This window comes from Antechinus flavipes, chromosome 3, assembly GCF_016432865.1.
Source record: "Antechinus flavipes isolate AdamAnt ecotype Samford, QLD, Australia chromosome 3, AdamAnt_v2, whole genome shotgun sequence".
NCBI classification, from domain to species: Eukaryota; Metazoa; Chordata; class Mammalia; order Dasyuromorphia; family Dasyuridae; genus Antechinus; species Antechinus flavipes.
In genome coordinates this window covers 537,783,970-537,805,828 of record NC_067400.1, presented here as the reverse complement: position 1 = coordinate 537,805,828, position 21,859 = coordinate 537,783,970, and the positions used below count along the sequence as shown (strand labels likewise).

At 33.2% G+C, this 21,859-nt stretch overlaps 1 protein-coding gene across 1 annotated transcript in view; it reads right to left on the bottom strand.

Moving 5' to 3' along the window:
- TYR (tyrosinase) overlaps positions 1-21,859 on the bottom strand; it is a 173,786-nt gene that overhangs the window by 142,014 nt on the left and 9,913 nt on the right. The window contains exon 2 of the mRNA XM_051987301.1: positions 8,517-8,733. Within this exon, the coding sequence (XP_051843261.1) occupies positions 8,517-8,733 (217 nt within the window). The remainder of the gene's footprint in view (positions 1-8,516; positions 8,734-21,859) is intronic.

The window sequence follows — 21,859 nt, the reverse complement described above, 5'->3', positions numbered from 1 at the left end:
AAACAGCATAATGCAAAAAGTAGGACACTGTACAGGGTGGGTCACTTTGAAGTTCACTATTTCTTTAGATCATTATTTTGGATTTCGAAGGGTTGGAACTTCAGAACCATTTTCAAGATTGGATACTTTCTTGATAGGTTCAAGAACTCAGAGTCAATGTTTTCCATTGATTAATAATCAGCATAGCAGCTACCTGGTGTGATATTTAGATATATCAACCTATCTATGCCTTGAACCAATATATTCCATATATCCTCAATATTTGGTAAAACTGTATTACGAGCTTATTAAGACTTATTAAGAAACTCAGAATGCACAGAGTTCTACTGTAATAAGACCAAATAAGATTTTATAATCCTAGCAAGACCACACTGTTCATACTTTATTGTAATTGTAATTGTTTGGGGTGACATGAGCCTTTTAAAAATTTCTGTCTGTCATTGGGAAGCTGATATCAAAAGATGTTCTGGGGCTATGGTTGACTATTGGCAACTATAAACACTAGATGCTGAGTATCATTCCCACACTCCCAGATTTCTTAATAGATTCCTTCCCATATTTTTCATGTATAAAGTAAGTAACAGAATTACTGTTCAGTAAGATTGTATCATTTTTATTATTAGAAATGTAGATGTAGAGACTTCCTGCTTTAAATAAATGCAGGTGGTCATTTAGTTGTTTTTGGTCAGATCTAATTCTGTGACTCTTTCTGGGATTTTCTTGGCAAAGATGCTACAGTGGTTCACCATTTCCTTCTCCAGCTCATTTTGTAGATGAGGAAACCAAAGTAAACAGGATGAAGTGATTTGCCCAAAGTCACACTAACAACTAACAAATTTAACAAAAAACAACACACAACTCAGGCCAGATTTGAATTCAGGAAGATGAATCTTTCTGATTCCTGGCCTAGCACTCTATCCACTGAATCATCCAACTTCTCCAAGTCCTTGATTAGCTATTATTCAATTCAATCCAATTCAATCCACATTTTTTAATAAACCAAAATATGTTGGCCCTTCTTTGCTAGGTCATTTGGGACAGAAAACCAAAAATGAAAATAGCTCCAGAATGCAAGGAATTTATATTTCAAGGGAGAAGAAGGATGACAAGTATTCGGATAAATGATTACTAACTATTGATAAATATGTTAAAATAATGATGATGATGATGAAGATAATGATAGTAAAGTATTTCCTCAAATATTACCTCATTTGATTCTCACAAAAATCTTCTGGGAGTTTCACAAAAATTAAATGTCTTGCAAAGAGTCACAGACTTTGTAAGTGTTTAAAACTGGATTCGAATTGAGGTCTTTCTATTTCTAGGTCTGACATTAAATCTATTGAGCTACCTAGCTGCTAATATTATAAATATATAAAATTGTTTCTGAGAAAAATGAAAACAAACCAGCATGATTTCTTTCAACTCCAAGATTCTATGATATCTGGCATATATTCACACAAGTATTTGTTCTCTCTCAGGTGTTACAGATCCCTCACAGCAAGGCTGCCCCTTCACTTCCCAGTATGATCTTGCTATTTCCTATTTTCTTCTTTCTCTTCCTGGTGTCCCACTCATCCCCTCAAACATAACCTGTCCTATGTCATAATGCTTAATATTATACTGCTTGCTAAGGGAAAATATCTGTTAAACATTTTTTAACATTTACTAAATGTTTACTACATGGTACAAAAATATTTTTAAAATATTCCCTAGCCTGAAGGTGTTTATCATCTAGGAAATTTTAGACATATAAGAGACTCATGTCTCACAATGAATGTCCCATTATAATAATGGCATAAAAGAGCCTAAAAATGCTATGATATTAGATGATGGAAGAATTACTTCCAAATAGAAAGATTTAGGAAAACTTCAAAGAGGAGTCACATTTGAACTAAACCTTGAAAAAGAGAGTAGTATGGAAATAGATAGAAATGTAAAGAGAGCTGAAAGCTTTTAGTAATTGCTTAAATGTTTGTTACCAAGAGAAAAGTATTGCAAATGATTTTGATTCTTAGACCATAGTGATAATGTAATAGTTATTTAATTGACATCAGTAAGGAAATCAGAAGATTTAGGAGGAAAATTAAATTTAGTTTTAAACATGGTGGTTTTGAGGTTATTGAAAATATCCAGGAGAGATATTCAGGAGAGAAGTAGATATGCTATTAAGAAGTATTTATTATTAATTTGAGAAGTTTGGTAATAAAAGGGGAAAAGGGCCTAGGAATATAGAAAGCAAAAACTAAACCTCATTTTTCTCTAGGCTTTATATCTGGCATTAATGGCTAGAACATAATGGGTATCTGATAAATATTTATCAAATGAAATAAAAATTAAGCCATTTCAAAGCAACTAGTAATCTATCAGTAAATATGCTACTTTTACCAGGTTTATTTTCATTTTGATGAAGGATCATTTAAACACCAAAGGAGTGACTCTCTAATAATGACAAATAGGGAAGGATGAAGGTAGAAGGGGTTTATTATTATTATTTTAATGAAAACGTTTGCTGATCAATCTTCTTACAAAGCCAATTTTGATATTTTTTTCTGTATAAGAAAGTTTAGAAGCTCCAGTCTTCTTTTTTCAGTTTATAAAAACAAATGCCCTTGTTCTTTATGTATACATTGACATTCTCATTAATAACTAAGATTAAATAAATAATTACAATAAGGATAAGAACACATTTTTCCCATTCTACTACACTGTGAAGTTGTGTGCTCTTGGCAAGGGAAACTAGTATAATAACTATTTCCTATATAGTCAGGTTCCTCTTTTCTTCATTCATTAATCACAATACTCATTTTCTTCAAGGTTCAACACAAACATAATCTTCTTCTTGAAGCTTTTGTTTACTCCTTCAATAGAGAGTATTTGCCCCTACTTCAAAGTTTTCTTAGAGTAGCTTGTTTCTTTTATGTTATTTTACCTTTAATCATGTTTATCAGTGTTCAAGCCATATATCCTCACTACTTTATGGACTCCCCAAGAGAGATGACTTGACCATTTTTCCATTGTTTCTCAAATACTTATGTGCTTTGATTATTGTTTAGGTCCTTGATAAAAGTTTTTTGGATTAAAAAAAAACATGCCTAATACATTCCCAAGGCCCACTGGAAAGGAGAATTAACTTAAAAACACAAAACTGCAAAAAATAATTTGTAAAGAAGAAATGTGTAAAACATTTCAGACAAAGTGAGGTGATGATAACTCAGTCAATTAATCACCCTCATTCCAAATGACCAAATAAGAATCTATATTCTTTATTAAGTGGAATTACACATTCTTTCGAGAACATTAAACTAAGTGAGGAAATTTGTTGATCAATTTGGAAGGAATGACCTATATGATAAATGTATTGAGACTGGTTAAAGAGACTTGGGATATATGTGTATATGCATGAACACATGTGTATATACATATACATATATGTGTGTGTTATGCATATGTGTATGTGTGTATATTATGTATATGTGTATGTATACACAAGTACAATACTGGGTATTATATAAAATAGCAAAGCAATTAGAAGCCAGCATTTGGGTACCACACTAGCCATTCCAGGCCAGCCCCTGGGAGGGAATTACTTTTGGAGAGACAAAATCTTCTGTCTACCAAAACCTGACCCCACGTAAATCCTGTCCTCTTCAATAGAGGATAACTTTGTGAATCTTAAGCAATTACAGGAGTTAGCTGTCTAATTATTTTTAAAGCTTTTTTTAAATTTTCAAAACATATGCAAAGATAGTTTTCCACATTCACCCTTACAAAATCTTGTTCCAAATTTTTTCTCCTCTTCCCTCTACCCACTTCTCTAGACAGCAAGTAATCCAATATATATTGAACATGTGCAGTTCTTCTATACGTATCATGCTGCAGTAGAAGAATCATATTAGAAAAGAAAAAAATGAGAAACAAACTAAATGCAAGCAAATAATAACAGAAAGTGAAAATACTATATTCTGATCCACACTCAGTTCTCACAGTCCTCTCTTTGCTTGCAGATGGCTTTCTCCATCACAAGACTATTGGAAGTGGCATGAATAATTTCAGTACTGAAAAGAATCACATCCATTAGAATTGATCATCACATAATCTCATTGCTATGTACAGTTTTCTCTTGGTTCTACTCACTTTACTTAGCATCAGTTCATGTAAATTTTTCTAGATCTTTCTGAAATCATCCTCCGATCATTTCTTATAGAACAATAATATTCCATAACATTCATATACCATAACTTGTTTAGCCAATCTCCAACTGATGGGCATCTACTCAGTTTTCAGTTATTTGCCACTACAAAAAGAACTGCTACAACCATTTGTGCACATGTGGGTCCCTTCCCCTCCTTTAAGATCTCTTTGGGATACAGGCCCAGTAAAGACACTGCTGGATCACAGGGTATGCACAGTTTGATAGCTCCTTAGGCATAGTTCCAGATTACTCTCAGGATGGTTGTATTGATTCACAATTCCTCCAATAGTGAATTAGTGTCCCAATTTTCTCACACTCCCTCCAACATTCATCTTTATCTTTTCCTGTCATCTTAGTCAATTTGAGAGGTGTGAGGTGGTACCTCAGAGTTGTGTTAATGTACATTTCTCTAATCAATCGTAATTTAGAGCATTTTTTCATGTAAGTATAGATAGTTTAAATTTCATCATCTGAAAATTGTCTATTCATATCCTTTGACCATTTATCAATTGGAAGATGGCTTGTATTCTTTTCTTTTTTTTATAATAACTTTTTATTGACAGAACCTATGCCAGGGTAATTTTTTTACATTATCCCCTGCACTCGCTTCTGTTCCGATTTTTCCCCTCCCTCCACCCCCTCTCCTAGATGTTAAGCAATCCTATATATGTTAAATATGTTGCAGTATATCCTAGATACAACATATGTTTGCAGAACAGAACAGTTCTCTTGTTGCACAGGGAGAACTGGATTCAGAAGGTAAAAATAACCGGGAAGAAAAACAAAAATGCAAACAGTTTACATTCATTTCCCAGTGTTCTTTCTTTGGGTGTAGTTGCTTCTGTCCATCATTTATCAATTGAAACTGAGTTAGGTCTCTTTGTCAAAGAAATCCACTTCTGTCAGAATACATCCTCATACAGTATCATTGTTGAAGTGTATAATGACTGCCTGGTTCTGCTCATTTCACTTAGCATCAGTTCATGTAAGTCTCTCCAAACCTCTCTGTATTCATCCTGCTGATCATTTCTTACAGAACAATAATATTCCATAACATTCATATACCACAATTTACCCAGCCATTCTCCAATTGATGGGCATCCATTCAATTTCCAGTTTCTAGATGGCTTGTATTCTTATAAATTTGAATAAACTCTCTATGCATTTTAGAAATGAGGCTTTTATCAGAACCTCTGGATGTGAAAATTGTTTTCCCACTTTACTGACTCTCTTCTAATCTTGTCTACATTGGTTTTGTTTGTACAAAACTTTTTTTACTTAATATAATAAACATTATCTATTTTGCATTTCCTAATGTACTTTACTTCTTCTTTGGCCACCAATTCATTTCTTCTCCACAGATCTGAGAAGTAGATTATCTTTTATTCTTCTACTTTGCTTATAATATCACTAGTTATGTCTAAATCATGAACCCATTTTGACCTTATTTTGGTATATGGTGTTAGGTGTGAGTCAATGCCTAGTTTCTGCCATAGTAATTTCTAATTTTTCTGGCAGTTTTTATCAAATAGTGAGTTCTCATCCCAGAAGTTTGGGTCTTTGGGCTTATCAGACACTAGATTACTATAGTCATTGACTGTTGTGTTTTGTGAACTTAACCTGTTCTGCTGATGGAGTACTCTATTTCTTAGACAATTCCAAAAGGTTTTGATGACTGCTGATTTATAATATGGTTTCAAGTCTTGTACAGCTAGGCCACATTTATTTGCATTTTTTTCATTAATTACTTTAAAATTATTGAGTTTTTGTTCTTCTAGATGAACTTTGTTATTTTTTCTAGCTCTGTAAAATAATTTCTTGGGAGTTTGGTATGTCACTGAATAAGTAGATTAATATAAATAGTATTGTCATTTTTATTGTATTAGCATGACCAAACCATGAGCACTTGATATTCTTCCAATTCATTAGACCTGACTTTATTTGTGTGGGAAGTGTTTTGCAATTGTGTTGATATAATTCCTGATTTTTGTCTTGGCAGATAGACTCCCAAATATTTTATATCATCTATTGTAATGTCCTTATTTGGGTTTTCTGGAGGTCTTCCTTTCAGTACATTAATCATCACAAGAATAGCCAGGTGTTAAAGTCCAAAAGTCTTTATTGTCTCCTTCACCTGGTGTCTCCCGTGGCCTTCAGAGGGGACTTGGTTTCAGTGGAGAGAATGCAGGAGGATAGGCCACCATGGTGATATGAGATGAAGTGAGTCTGAGTCCAAGGGTTTATGCTTCAACCTCCAGCCACCACAAAGGTGGAGGATCAAATGAATCTGTCTCTGCCTCTCTCTCCTAACCTCTTTGTCCCTCAGAAGAGCTATCAGGAATCTGAATGAAGATGGAATGAATCTCCTCCAGTCCTTGCTAGCTGTTATATTATATTCCATTATCATAGGTGTGAATCTTGTGGAACTATATTAAATATTAGGTACATGGACTGAACTAGAAAAGTAGTAAGCACCATGCTAAATTAGATAACTGTAAAAGGTTGAAACTCTGAATAGGGGCACTTGAATCAAACAACCAAACACTTAAGGCTAATTATATATTGGACAATAACTCTATTAGCATGTTTGAAATTTCTCTTCTCATAGTTAATACTAGCTCAATGCTTGGGGTTAAGAGAATTGTAAGAAGGGATTAGGGGGTGGAGTGAGACAAGCCAGAGTCACTTTGGAGGTGGACAAAGAGAAGGGAGGTTGTGGAGAGCTTGTAGTAGTATTGTCAATCCTCTTCACTTCTCCTCCTAAAGACCAAGGATTTTTGCTTATTCTGACTCTAGCTGATTCTGAGGCCTCTAGGGGGCTAACCCAGACCTTACAGATAACCACTGTCTCATTAATTCTACTGACTTAACACTTTGTAAGCATCTTTGTTTCAGAGTTCTGGCCCATAACAATCTACAGTATTTTTAAATGGAATTTCTCTTTGTATCTCTTGCTACTGATTTGTTGGTAGCATATAGAAATGCTGATGATTTATGTAGATTTATTTTGAATTCTGTAAAGTTGTGAATTATTTCTTTTTGTTTTTAGCCAATTCTCTAGGATTCTCTAAGTAAACCATGTTGTCATCTGCAAAGAGTGATGATTTGGCTTCCTCATTACCTATTCTAATTCCTTTAATATTTTTCTTCTCATTACTAAAGCTAATATTTTTAAAACATAGTCATGGTGATAGATAGCAACCTTGTTTCACCCTTTATCTTACTGGGAATGATTTTAGTTTATCTCCATTACATAGAATACTTGTTGATGATTTTAAATGAATGCTACTGATCATTTTAAGGAAAACTCCATTTAGTCCTATATTCTCTGGTGTTTTTAATAAGAATGTTGAATTTTGTCAAACACTTTTTCTGCATCTATTGAGATAATCATCTGATTTTTGTTAGTTTGGTTATTGATATAGTCAAGTATGCTAATAGTTTTCCTAATATTGAACCAGCTCTGCATTCTTGGTATATATCCTACCTTGTCATGGTGTATTATTCTGGTGATAACTTGCTGTAATCTCTTTGCAAATATTCTATGTAAGATGTTTGCTCAATATTCATTAGGATAATTGGTCTATAATTTTCTTTTTTTTTTTATATTAATCCCACCTGTTTAGGTATCAGCACCATATGAGTGTCATAAAAAGAATTTGTTAAGATTCCTTCTTTCCCTATTTTTCCAAATAGTTTGCATAGTATTGGAATTAATTTTTCTTTAAATATTACCTTTTTTTTTTTTAGTTATCACAAGGACATCTAAGTAGTGGCAGTGCTTTCATGAGAAACCAAAGAAAGACTAGATACGATGAGAAAAGGCAACTGTAATTCTACAAGGTACTTTGTGGAAATGTAGCATATATCTATGGAGACTTCATGAGTCTTCCAAGAAGGAGGCTGGGTGGGGATGTACTTCTAGTAAAAGAATTTCCTGGAGTTGCCACTCACCTTCCTTATTAGTTCACCAAACTCAAGTCTACTTTGTTCTGAGCTCTATTTGTGCTTCTGGAAGAGTACACCTCTGATTTGAAGGTATCTTCTATATTCTACATTATCTCAGCAAATATTTGTAACCAAAAAGTTATAAAAATTGGCTGATATTAATTGTTAATGAATAAGGACTATACAGTGGTGAGAAATTGTAAGCTATAGTACTAGACATTATCCCCAAACTTTCAGGTTACTTCTAAAAACTCTAAAGACAAATGTAGCCAGCTGCTTTCTGGGAGCCTGATCTGTTGGTCCTGGTACTTAGTTGATCCAGTCAACTTCAGAATCTAAAATACAACTATACACATGAACAGAAATGAATTACCTTCCAGTGTATTTCTAAAGCTGAAATTAGCAGCTCGATCCATGGAACCGGCTTCATATTGAGTTAGGCTTAGGCAAGATTCTACATCAGCTGAAGTGGGAATTCTTGGAGTCCTCCCTCGATCATGGTTTCCAGGGTTACGGAGCAGAGGGCCTTCTTCTGTTGCATTACATAAGGACTGCTGAGTGTTGTATTCTTCTAATCTGCTACAGATAACCTACACAAAATACCTTTTGATTAAAAGATTTATCTGAACAATTAACATAAAGGGCAGAGATAGGATTATCAAACTCTGTCACTAACTTGATTTATGACCTTGACTCTCCCTTTGCCTGTTTTATGGTCTATAAAATGTGTGTGTGTGTGTGTGTGTGTGTGTGTGTGTGTGTGTGTGTGTTTTGAGGGAGGATGGTAGAGAAACAGAGAGGAGGAAATCACTTAGATTACCTCTTAGATTTCACCTGGTTATTGCATTGTGTGTTCTGTTTCCTTCTTGTTCTTATAGTGTGTGTATTAATGGCCCTTATAGCTCTGATATTTTCTGTTCATAAATCCTTCCGACTCATATTGTTATTATCAGCTCTATGAACTGAGACTCTATTTGAAATTCTTAAAAAGAAAAGTACATTTTTTCAAAACAGTGGAATCTTAGGCAGCTTACTTTTACTGCTACCAAATGGTTACATTTGTTTGTATAGTAAAAGAAAGTGATTAAAGTAGAAAATTGGGTCTATGACATCTGACATGGACTTCTTTTTAAAAAAAATGAACACGAAATTAAAAAAAAAAAACTTCTTTAGAATTCTAAGTTCCACCACTTATTAATTATGTAGTCATGGTAAATTTCCCCCTTCTTTGAACCTCATTTTCTTCATCTTTAAAATATGAATAAGAATGTATACATTAAAATTAAAAGAATATGTTTGCTGTGCCAATTAAATGAGATGTGTACCAATATTTGAGAAGCATTATATAATCCTTTTTCTCTTTTAAAATATGAAATCTTTTTTTTTTAAATATGAAATCTTTCTAAAATATATATCCAAACCGACAGTAGCTTAATTAGATGTATGAATAACAGTACTCATTACTTTTAATATCCTATAGTTATTTATCTTCCTAACTCAGTAGAAGAAAATGAAACAAAATAAAAATATGTTGTTAATTATTTGAGGAAGAATAGAATGCTTTGATGGATTGTTTTTAAGATTAATTTAATCCATCTCTCTTAAGTGAAGTAAAGAGAACTAAACTTTCCTTTTAAACTCACATCACGGTATGAAGGTGAACCTGGATCCCCAAAGCTGAATCAAATTGAGTGTAAATTGATGGTTATACTAAACTGGAAAGGTGGGTTCAGTGATTGTCTCATATCTAATATTCTACCAATCTAAGTTCTGAAAAGCTAGTTTTTAAGTTTGACTAACAGGTGATTTTTTTTTCATAAATTCATGAACTATCTGTTAAGACATGGATATTATGTTATCTGAATAATTGAGAGATGATTGCTTATATTAAGCCAAAGAAATTCCAGCTCTTGAAATATTGGTGAGAAGTAGTAGTAGCAGCAGCCGCAGAAGCAGTAGTAGTAATGGTAGAAGTAGGAATAGTTTCATTTATATAATACTTTAAAAATTGCATATGAATATACACATAAAATTGAATCTCTCTCTCTCTCTTATTCTCTCTCTACCTCTTTCTCTTTCCCTCTCTTTCACCTTTTCCCTTTCCTTTCCAATTTATTCTTTGGAATTGTCAATATTCTTTTCCTAAAACACAGATCTACCTATGTTCATATTATTCTACTTGAAAATCTTAATAGTTACTTTTTGCCTTTAAGATAAAATAGTTTGGCCTTTAAGAATCTTATAATTCTCTTTCTAAATTATCCTACAATCATATTTCACTCCTCTGTTCTTTATATTTTCTTCATTGTAGACAAACTGGACTATTAGCTTTTCTCTGGATTTGACATTCTCTCTCTTAACTCAATACTTTGAGTGCAAGTCTTTTTTCATGCCTATATAATGTGGGATTCAAAATTGTCCATTCTGGAACAAAACAAATAAATAAAAACAAGCACTGGGGGAAATCTCCAAGTTCCAATGAAATTTTGTCAAAAGGTCCATGCCTCTCTCTAATGAAGTGGACCTCAGAGTTTCCTCATGATCCGAGATATCTCTTTTCCATATTGTATTATTTTTATAGGATTTGATACCCAACCATGCAAAAGAACCATGGTAAATTATAAAATCTTATTGGTTGGTAGGCCTTAATTTCAGCTCTCGAGAAAGCCAAAATTGATGCATTTGTATGGGTAGTCACAAAATAGGCAAGAAAAGGGTTATCTCCACTGAATAAGTGGTTGTTCTTGTACTATTAGATGACTGATTAAATGAATACTATTCATGACCGAACTGATTATTATTGATTGGAATGAAGTACAAGTCCAAATGAACCATTTTTCACATTAATGGGGTTTTGACCATCTAAAATGATATTACCTACATAGTAAAGGACTACTTTTTAGAGACTGGAGGACTAGAACTTACATGTGCATGATGCATTAATCTAATTAAAGCCTTTTCTCTACTAGAGGTGTAACTGGAACTATCAGTATTTTAATTATCTGATTCAGCATTTGCAATGTTTTTTTGTTCGTTTGTTTTTGCTGCATTTGTGTCTAGGGGTTAAAGTTACTTCTTCACTGTCAGCTGGTGAGATCATGTGGTAGGAGAGAAGGGACCTAAGTATTATGTTACCTCCCTGATTCACTCCCAGGCCACATGGACCAAAGAAAAAGGACTAGGTCTTTGGTCTTTTTGATTGTTCTTTTCCAATCTAAGTTTTTGATTTAGCCCAGGAGTATGAGCTAATGGGGATTTTGGAGTCCAGGAATCCAAGACAGATGTTATAGAAACTTCAGTTGCAAAGACATAAGAAATATGGGTCCAGGATTCCAATAAAAGTCTCCAGCTCAGCAGAAATTGGCACTACTAATTTTGGACTTGAATTTAATGAGTCTAATGGTATGATCTAGTTCCTACATAGTATTAGTCTTACTAAATTCAAGTCCGAAATGATCAGTGCCAGTTTCCTCCACAAGAGGCACAGGGAAATTGTATCATTGAGATCTGGGGAGAGAAGGGGAGGGAATGTATGTTTGTTCTTGCTATCTATTTAGAGAAAATATATATTTATAAAAGATAATCAGTGTTGAGTGGCTAAACAAAATCTGTGTGCTAGGAATTATATATATATCCATCGTCACGCAACTAGTAAGTATCTAGGGCCATATTTAAACTCAGGTCCTTTTGACTCTAGGGCCAGCAAAGAACAGTGGAAGGGACTCAAGAGACCATCTAGAACCATCTGTATCTTAAATGGAAATCTCCCCATCATGAAATATCCCTTCTACACAAGAAGGTTATTTATTTTCCATTGGAAGATTTCTCACTATCTCATGAGGCAATCCAATCTACTTTGATGAGGCTTTAATTGTTATGAAGGCTTTTTTTTTTCAAATGTTAATTGAAGGTCTGTTTTTGTCAAATTGTACCCATTCATTAATCCCAGTTCTGCATTTTGGAGTCAACATAATAAATGCAATTCTTATGACAGATGAAAGTTTGGATGGGGAGGGTGGGAGTGGGTGGACAGCCTGTACCAAAAAAAAAAAAAAAAAGACCCCATATGGCAGCAAACAATCTGAATTAAGCCAAGAGAAAAATGTCCTGAACCTCATATTCTACTGCCTGAATTTCTCCTGGGTAAGAGGCAAACCACTTAGCAAAAGCCCATTAGGCTTTTATGCACACTAAGGTATAATTTATTGTATTGAAGAAATTACTGAATGTTCAAAAATCTTGCTCATGCAGAATACACTTTATTTATTTCTATACACTTAATGTATTTATATTGTAACTTCTATGGACATTTTTATACATATTTTCCATACTCTATGAGGACATCCATTTCAAAGTGTAATTCCCTTAGTTTTTAAATTTTTTTAAATACTAAATTTAACACAGATAAAAATGTTTATTTCTGTATACAAAGCAGAACTGAAAAAATAATATTATATATGAAACTATTAAGTGTAGTTCATTATGATTTTAATGAAAAGAAATTGCCTAGACTAATGACACATTTTCTTTCTTAATTGTCAGATTCCTTTTTTAGGCATGTGTAGTGGAACATAGGAGTGAAAATTGAAAAATGGAACTTATTTCTAGTCCCCCTTCTATTGGGGCCAGCCACTTCTCTTTTTTGAACCTTAGTTTCCTCATCTTCAGGAGATACTAGAAGACCAGAGCCCTTAAAACTCTCACAATTCTATGAGATTAATTCTATGAGATTTAAAAAAAAAGGGGGGGGAGCAAAAAAGAAATCTAAGATACAGACTATTGTAAAAACCTGTTGGTTGGTCAGCCTATCTCAAATCTCTCCCTACTCCAATCCAGCCTCCATTCAGCTACTGGAGTGATTTTCTTAAAGTAAAAATTGATCATATCATTGCCCTACTTCTCTAATCTGTTCATCACTTTATTTTAGTATTATACAGATATTGGTGAAATACTTGGGGTATCTACTTATAATACTTCATTTATATCATGTGAGCAATCCATTTTCTGATGATATATTTTAATTTTGTTCTTCAAACTTCCTGATTATTAAATGTGGCAGGCTGTTCAAATCCATCACATGCTCTTCATTAATCTTTGTGTGATGTCTGTTTTTGAAATTCCAAGGAACATTGTGTTCAATGTCTTACAGTTATATAGCAATGCTAATATATTATAAGTATTAAAAAAAGAATAGATTTTTAGTTCTGGGAGAAAATTTGGATCATTAAACAAGATTTTCAATTTCTTAAAACCAATCCAGCTTGATCTAGACCTTCTGTTTAATTTAGAACCCAACACATTCATTCATACTGTCTGTTCTGGGTAGTTATTTTAAATTTGGCTATAATTTTTTTTAAGTAATCTTTATTGCAGAAATAGTCTCTATTGATCAAGTCACTGAAATGAGTGTTCAACAATTCAGTTGTGTTTGTTTGTAAAAACAGGAGAAAACAATGGTGGCTATGTCTACTTAACACTATACTATTTGATCCATTTAGTTAGTTTTGTTAAGAGAGGGATAGAGCTAGAGATAAAGATAGGGCAAGGAAAAGAAAGGAATAAGCAATTATATAGTGTCTACTATGTGTCTGGCACTATGATAGTATCTTTTAAAAATAAATTTTAAAAATAAAAATAAATTTAAAAATAAATTTAATCTGATAAAATCCTTGTAATAAGCCTGGAATATTAATAATCCTGACCATTTCTTACTTCTTTGTTGCATCCTCCCAAAGATCATGCCCTCTAATTGTAAGTGTCCCAGTCTTCTACCTGGGCCCTTTTCACTTCTCTCTCTTATCTACACTGCTTTGTGATCCTATCTGCTCCCATGGATTTAATTATCTATTCCATGCTGATGAGTCTCAGATCTATCTGTCCTTCCTCAAATTCTCTTCTGACTTCCAGACATCTCTCAGACATCTTAAACAGGTCAAACTGATGTCTTAAACTCAGGTCCAAAACATCTCTTTTATTTTTACCCCTTCTACATTTTTCATTATTATATTCATTATTATAGAGGGATACAGCATTTTCCTAGTCCCTCAGAATTTCAATTTCAGAATTGTACTTTCTATTTCTCACCATCTACAGTGATCTGTTGACAAAGTCTATCAATTTTACCTCTGCAACATTTTTTTTTTTTTTTTTTTTTTTTTTGGTAAATGGTCCTCTTCTCTCCTCTGACATTGCTACTACTCAGGTGCAGGTTCTCATTATCTCATGCTTGGACTATTGTAATAGTCTGCTGATTGGTCTGTCTGTCTCAAGTCTCTTCCCAGCCTAATCAATTGGCCACTCAGTCACTCAAGTGATTTTCCTAAAGTGCAGTCTAATCCCATCACTTTTGTGATCAATAAACTCTTGGCTCTATTACCTCCAGGATCAAAAAATAAAACAAAAAATAAACAACAACAGCAACAACAACAACAACAACAACAACAACAAAAAAAAAACTGTTCAAAGACCTTTATAATCTAGCCTTCTCCTACCTTTCCTGTCTTCTTATACCTTATTCGCCATATGTTCTCTTTGATCCAGTGATGCTGGCCTCTGAACTGTTCCACCAACCAGACATTTTTCATAGCATTTTTCCTGACTATTCTTCTTGCCTGAAATGTTGCCCATCTTCATCTCTGACTATTTATTTTCTTGTTGCCCTTTAAGTAAAATTTTACCTTTTACTAAAAGCCTTTATCAAATCTCTTAATCTTAGAGTCTCACTTATTTATCCTTTATTTCACTTGCTTGCATATACTTCTTTTTTTGCTTGTTGCTTCACCCATTAAATTGTAATATCCTTAAGGGCAGAGATGATATTTTGCTTCTTTTTGTATATCCAGCAGTTAGTATAGGACTGATTGGACTTTTGATTTAATTGTCATAGGGAACTCCTGGATAACAAGACTTTTCTTAGAAATACAGATCAATACCTTCTCTGAACCTTAAGTTTTAGAAAACTGTTTGAAGTGGAAAAGGGGTAAGTTACTTGCCCTGGATTATAGAGATCTTCCTGTCTTCTAAACTGGCTCTCTTGTTGGATAAACCAGAGTCCTTTGCTATTATTGTTTGTTCTTCCTTCTGGAAGAGGACTATGACTCTGGGGAGGTAATGTCATGATTTTCAAGCTTTTCATACTGAAGAAATCATAGGCATGATAAAGAAAAATCAAACATCTCAGTTTAAATGTTAATTTCTTTGAAAAAAGTGAACATTGCATGTGTTGATTTTCATTCAATCTCCATAGTACTTTTTCTGGATGCAGATGGCATTTTCTATACAAAGTTTATTGAGATTGTCTTAGATCACTGAGAAAAACCAAGTCTTTCATGATTGATCATCACACAATCTTGTTGTTACTGTGTGCAGTGTATTTTTGGTTCTGCCTGTTTCACTCAATATCAGTTTATTTAAATCGTTTTAGGCCTTTCTAAAATCATCTCGCTTATAATTTTTTGATAGATTATTCCATTACCTTCATATACTAAGGTATACCATTCATATCCCACAACTTACTCAGCTAATTCCAAATTGATGAGCATCCACTCATTTTTCATTTCTTTGCTACCACAAATAGAGCTGTTTCTTGGACTGATATTGGACTGATATACAGCTATGATCTTTTGTTGTGAGTACTTCCTCAAACAATGCATATTTTAATTTACTCATACCTTCTAATTATAAATAACTTTTTATATCCTTTCCAGATAAGGAATGAACTTTTTATTTCATTGTCTTTTGCAACTTCTGAGTAAGTGTTTTTTAAATCTTTTAAGAAGGTTCCATCCAATAGGCTATGGCTATTCCTTGTGAGAAGGAGATACTTGCATGTAAACTTCATTGATATCTTTAAGACATTCTGTATCTATATAGTTTTTAAAACAATGGAAGATCTGTAGGTTTTGGGGGGCAAGCTGGGCCTGTTAGGTTGCTATTATTTTTCTTTTCTATTAGCAAGATCTAAGGCTGAATCTCCTTCCTGGTTTTTCATTGCTATCACTCTTTCTTTTCTCCTGGGTTCCTGGCTTCACAGAATTCTTTTAGGAAAAAAAATAAATCAACAATCCTTCATTCCTCTCTTGAGTATATTTCTGGTTCTCCTGAATTTTATTAACAATGCACCAGAAACCTCTTTATCCTGGGAAATTACTGTACTTCTGAACTTCATACATTGGTTCTATCCTTGCAGAAGCCTCTCCCTCTTATTGCCCTGTTTCTTCCAGAACTTTTTTTCAAGGAAAATACTAAGGTTATCCTCAAATTTCTTCTTCTCTAAGGTTTGGCCTGGCTATCTTTTACTTTCTCTGAAATGCCTTTAAGTTAGATACCTTCTTTTTCTTCCCTTTTCCCCCTCGCTTATCAGTTTCTTTTTAGGTGTTGTAACCCCTAATTCATAAGCATATAAGTTGCTTTGGAGGCAGAAAGTGTCTTTCTGGCATTCATGTCACTTTACACAGTTCTTGGACAGCTAGAAGGTACTTATTATGTGCTTATTGACACAATTTAAATAATCAATTAATACATAATGGGTTTCTACTAAGTAACAAGCCTCTTAGGCACAGGAGTCACAAGTATAAAGAATGAAACAATCTCTACATCACTGACCTCATTCTAATAAAGGAAAAAAGTATCTATACTTTTTTCCTTTTCTTTCACTCTGCTTCTCCAAATAGTACACAATTCTTTAGGGTTTAAAGAGGGAGGCTGTGAAATTACAGGAATACTTTGTTAGGAATCAAAAGACCCAAGTTCAAATCCCAGTACTACTTGTTAGCTCCATTAGTGGGAGTGGGTCATATACCCTGAATCTTACCTTTTTCATCTGCAAAAGGCATAATAAAACTTAAAATATCAAATCAAAGCAGATCATCATAGGTAAAGTATTATGTGAACCTTGGAAAGGTCTGTCCCAAGCCAAGACATAAATCAGAGCCCTTCCTTTGGTTGCCAGAAGGATCATAAAGATCTTATAAACATCAATCTCCCTTTCAACCTCAGTGGCTGTATACATCAGGTGGACTTGCTCTTGATTTCTGGCTCTATTGATGCAAATGACATTTTGGACTTCTGTGTGTGGCTTCCAAAGTTCCATACCAGATATTCAGTCCTCATATGCTGACTTGGGTTTTTTCCATTCCTGTTTATATTATTATTATTATTATTTAATGAACATAGTTCATTATGAACTATATTATTATCATAATGAACATAATTATTATGAAATGAACATAGAATACAAAAAAATAAAGGGGTAAAGCAGTTGTCCTAAGACATCTTACAGGGACCTTAGAGAAGACTACAGGGGTGCTGTTTGATCTGAATGTAAAAACCTCCAGGCAAAGCACTACTAGTCAATAAAGATGAGGCCTCAAGAAATTTTACCTCAATTTTCATACCATTCATGGCCTCAAAAATTTTATCTCATGACCTTTTATCATGCAAATTTCCTTCTAAAGAACAGCAGAGGGGGCAGCTAGATGGTACAATGATTAGAGGATCAGCCCTGAAGTCAGGAGGATCTGAGTTCAAATTTGATCTCAGACACTTAACACTTCCTAGCTGTGTGACCCTGGGCAAGTCATTTAACTCCAATTTCTTCAGCAAAAACAAACAAACAAATAAATAAAAGAATAGCAGATGTCTTTTCAACTGTGAGATGATTCAGGCCAGTTCCAATCGTCTTGTGATGAAGAGAACCATCTAAACCCAGAGAGAGGATTGTGAGAACTGAGTATGGATCACAGTATAGCATTTTCAGATTTTTTTTGTTGTTGTTTACTTGCATTTTTTCTCCTTTTTTTTCCTTTTTGATTTAATTTTCCTTGTGCAATATAATTGTGGAAATATGTATAGAATCGCACATGTTTAATTATATATTGAATTACTGTCTAGCGAAGGGATGGGGAAAGAAAGGGGAAAATTTTGAAATACAAGGTTTTCAAAGAGTGAATGTTGAAAATTATCTGTGTTTTTCTTTTGAAAATAGAAAGCTTTAATTAAAAAAAAATAAAGAATAGCAGATAGCTAGTGAGGTAAGACTGAAGGAATTCTTTCTATTTTCCCAAAGTCTGACCTAGGGGTGCTAATCAGGCTGTGGCTACTAGCTGAATCTGTGGAGAAATGTGCCTAATGATTGCCATACCACAGGGAACAAGAACATTGTTCTTGTTTGGGGTAGGAAAAAAAAAGTCCCTGAGGTTTGCCCCAAAGTATAATTCAGAACAACAGCAAGAAGAATCTTAAGCCTATTACCCACAATTTGGAAGTAAAACTTAATAATAATAATAATATTAAGCTGATAAAATTAATATAAGACAAATTAAAAATGATAATAAGTAAGCAAAGGAAAAAGAACAAAACCATTGAAAGATACTTTGGTATAAAAGAAGTTTTGCTTCATATTCAGAGGAAGACAAGTTGAAAAAAGTCACTCATCCTAAAGAGTAATGTCGAATGGTTGAAAGCCCAAAAAGAAACCTTGGAAGAAATTTAAAAGGAATTTAAAACTCAAAGAAGAGAGAATGAGTCAAAATTAGAAAAAAAAAAAGCAATTTAGGAAAATTATGAAAAGATAGTTAGAAAAGGAGATACAGAATGTTAAAGAAGAAAATGGTTCTTGGAAAACCAGAATTGGGCAAATGGAATCAAATGACAATTTAAGACACCAAGATAAATAAAACTAGAAGAAATCTGAAACATCTCATTAGAAAAACAACTGATCTGTTGAACAGATCTAGAAAAGACAATAAAAAAAATTGCTGGGCTAGTTAAAAGTTATAATTAAAAAAAAAGAATCACCATACAATATTACAAGAAATTATTAAGGAAAATTGCCCTAAATTCTAAAACAAGAAAGTAAAATAGAAATAGAAAGAATTCACTGATTACCTTTTGAAAGAGATCTTAGCAAGAAAACTTTCAGGAATAGCCTAGCCAAATTTCAAAATTCCCAGGTTAAAGAGAAATATTGCAAGCAATGGGGAAAAAGATTTAAATATAGTGGGAAAACAGTCAGGATTTCAGGATATCTAGCAGCTTCTACACAAAAAGATCATACATTTTGGAACATTATATTTCAAAGAGCAAAGGAGTTGGGGTAACATCCAAAAATAAATTATCCAGCAAATTGAGTTTAACTTTGAACTTTAAAAAAAATGGATATTTGGTGAACTGAAGGACTTTAGGAGATCTCTAACAAAAAAACAGAACTCAATGGAAAATTCAATATTAAAGATCCAGAAGAATAAGGAAATCATTAAAATCAATTTATAAAATTCTAATTAAGGTTCTACTATTTACTTATTACATATCACAGTTTTGTTAGTGAGGTTGGCAATGAGTTGTTATGAAGAGGTAGGTGATTCAAAAAATGAAAATTGGGTAAAAAAAGGTTAAAAAGAGGAATTATTAAAATGAATTATGAAAGGAAGAACTAATACAGAGAAATTCCACATGAACACACACACACACACACACACACACACACACACACACACACTTCCATATGCATATTTGTTGTCTGTTGTCTCCTCTATTTTCTTCTGATCTCTTTGAGACTAGTGATGATATTTTCATTTTTCTTTGTACCCTTGGAACTTAGCACAGTATCTGACATATAATAAGCACTTAATAAATGACCATTGATTTAACTGAGAAATGGTGATAAGATGTAGGATTAGGAAGAGAGAGATTAATGAAAATACCCATTGCCACAATAATGAATCATTCAATAAACAAGCATTTACTAAATGTATATAGTAGGTATTGCTTTTGATATTTTAAGGGCAGCAATGTGGTACAGTACAAAAAGCTATAGTTCTGGAATCAGGAAGATCTGAATTTAAATGTTATCTCAAACATTTACTAGCAATGTGATCCTGGGCAATGATTTAATCTTCTTTGCTTCAGTTTTTTTCATCTATAAAACGAATTGTAGAAGGAAATGGAAAACCATTCCTAGTTTCTTTGCCTGGAAAATCTCAAGTAATATCACAAAGAGTTGGATCTCACTGAAATGATTGAAAAATAAAAACATTATAAAGACAAAAAAAAGTTTCTGACATGAATAGTTTAATATATAGAAAATAAAAGATGCATCGATACCTATATATCATATGTGTTTTGTATCTATTATCTATCTTTTATCTGTTTATAATATAGATCTATATATACATATCTATATATTTATCTCTCTCACTGATTTTTTTAATCTGAGGACCAGGACTTGAATACTTCCTCTAGTATTTATCTTAGAAAACTTTGTGTCAGCTAGTGTCTATAGCACTGAATCAGGAACACCTGAGCTCAAATCTGGCCATTGACACTTAACACTTACTAGATATGTGATCCTGGGCAAGTCACTTCATCCCAATTGCCTAAAAACAATAAAAACATGTAGATTGACTTTAAGATCCTTCTAGCTCTAAATTAATGATTCTTTGAAAAAATGTGTATTGATTAGCTTAGAGAGCACACTTTATCTTTAATTTTAAAGTGATATTTAAAATTTGAAAATAAAGCATTTGGGTAGAAGGTGAATTTTTAGCCCCTCTTATGACAACTTATCTTAATTGTTACTCCAGAGGACATGGTCCAGTCTGAATAATGGACTAAAGTTAATCACAATTTCTTTAGTTCTGGAGTAAAATAAATAAAATCAAGTGGATTTTTGGTAACCATTTTTTAAAATACCCAGAATCTTGATTAGCACATGAGTAATCATTTGAAGTTATATAATTATGATTTAAAAATTATAACATTTAAATTTTAATGTATTATATTATATTTTGATATGTCTATATATGTTTATGTGTACATATGTAACGTATATATATTTGCCTGACAGCCTCACATAGCACAAACATGTATGTGAAAATCTTGGCCCAATTAAACACAGAAAAATTCGTTCAAAGATAAAGTGACTAGAGAGAAGGAGTGAAGGGGGGAGGCGGGAGAGAGAGAGAGAAAAAAAGAGAGAGAGAGTGAGAGAGAGAGAAAAAGAGAGAGAGAGAGAGAGAGAGAGAGAGAGAGAGAGAGAGAGAGAGAGAGAGAGAGAGATTGCTGATATAATAGATCCAAATAAGGAGGGAAAATTGTTCCTGAGATGATAGATATGAGATAAATATGACCAAGGAATATAGTCATCTAAGAAAAAAAAAAGTGTCACACAGAAGGAAACAGAGGGAAAGGAAGGGAAAGTCCTATTTCAGCAGGTATTCATGGGAACTACTGTAGTCATGGCAACTGCTCAGAGAAATAATAGATTTTCTTTCTTTTTTTTTTTCTTTATAAAGACAGTCTGTGGAATGCTGTGTGGTTCACATTTGTCCCCAGTAACCTCCTAATGTAAAACTAAAGCAGTGCTCCTTAACACTTAGTAGCAGAGGGGAAAAGGCTTGCTACTTTCATGCTTTCTTTGCATTTTAAAATGATGTTCTCTAAAATTTTCTTCACTATTGTTTAGCCATTTCCTGCTTTCTCCTTCCTTACCTATATTTCTTTCTATATTAGAAGCTTGACTTTTTTTTTTTTTTTTGTAATTAACATTGACTAAAATCTGTGATCATTGTATGGGATGAGATTAAGAATACCGGATTTGGGACCTCAGAATATCTCAATTTAAATCTTAGTTCTCTCACTTAGTGGTAGCCTTGCAGAAGGGACATTCTAAAGGAGAATACAGGTAGAAACTGGACAACATGAATTCTATCATTCATC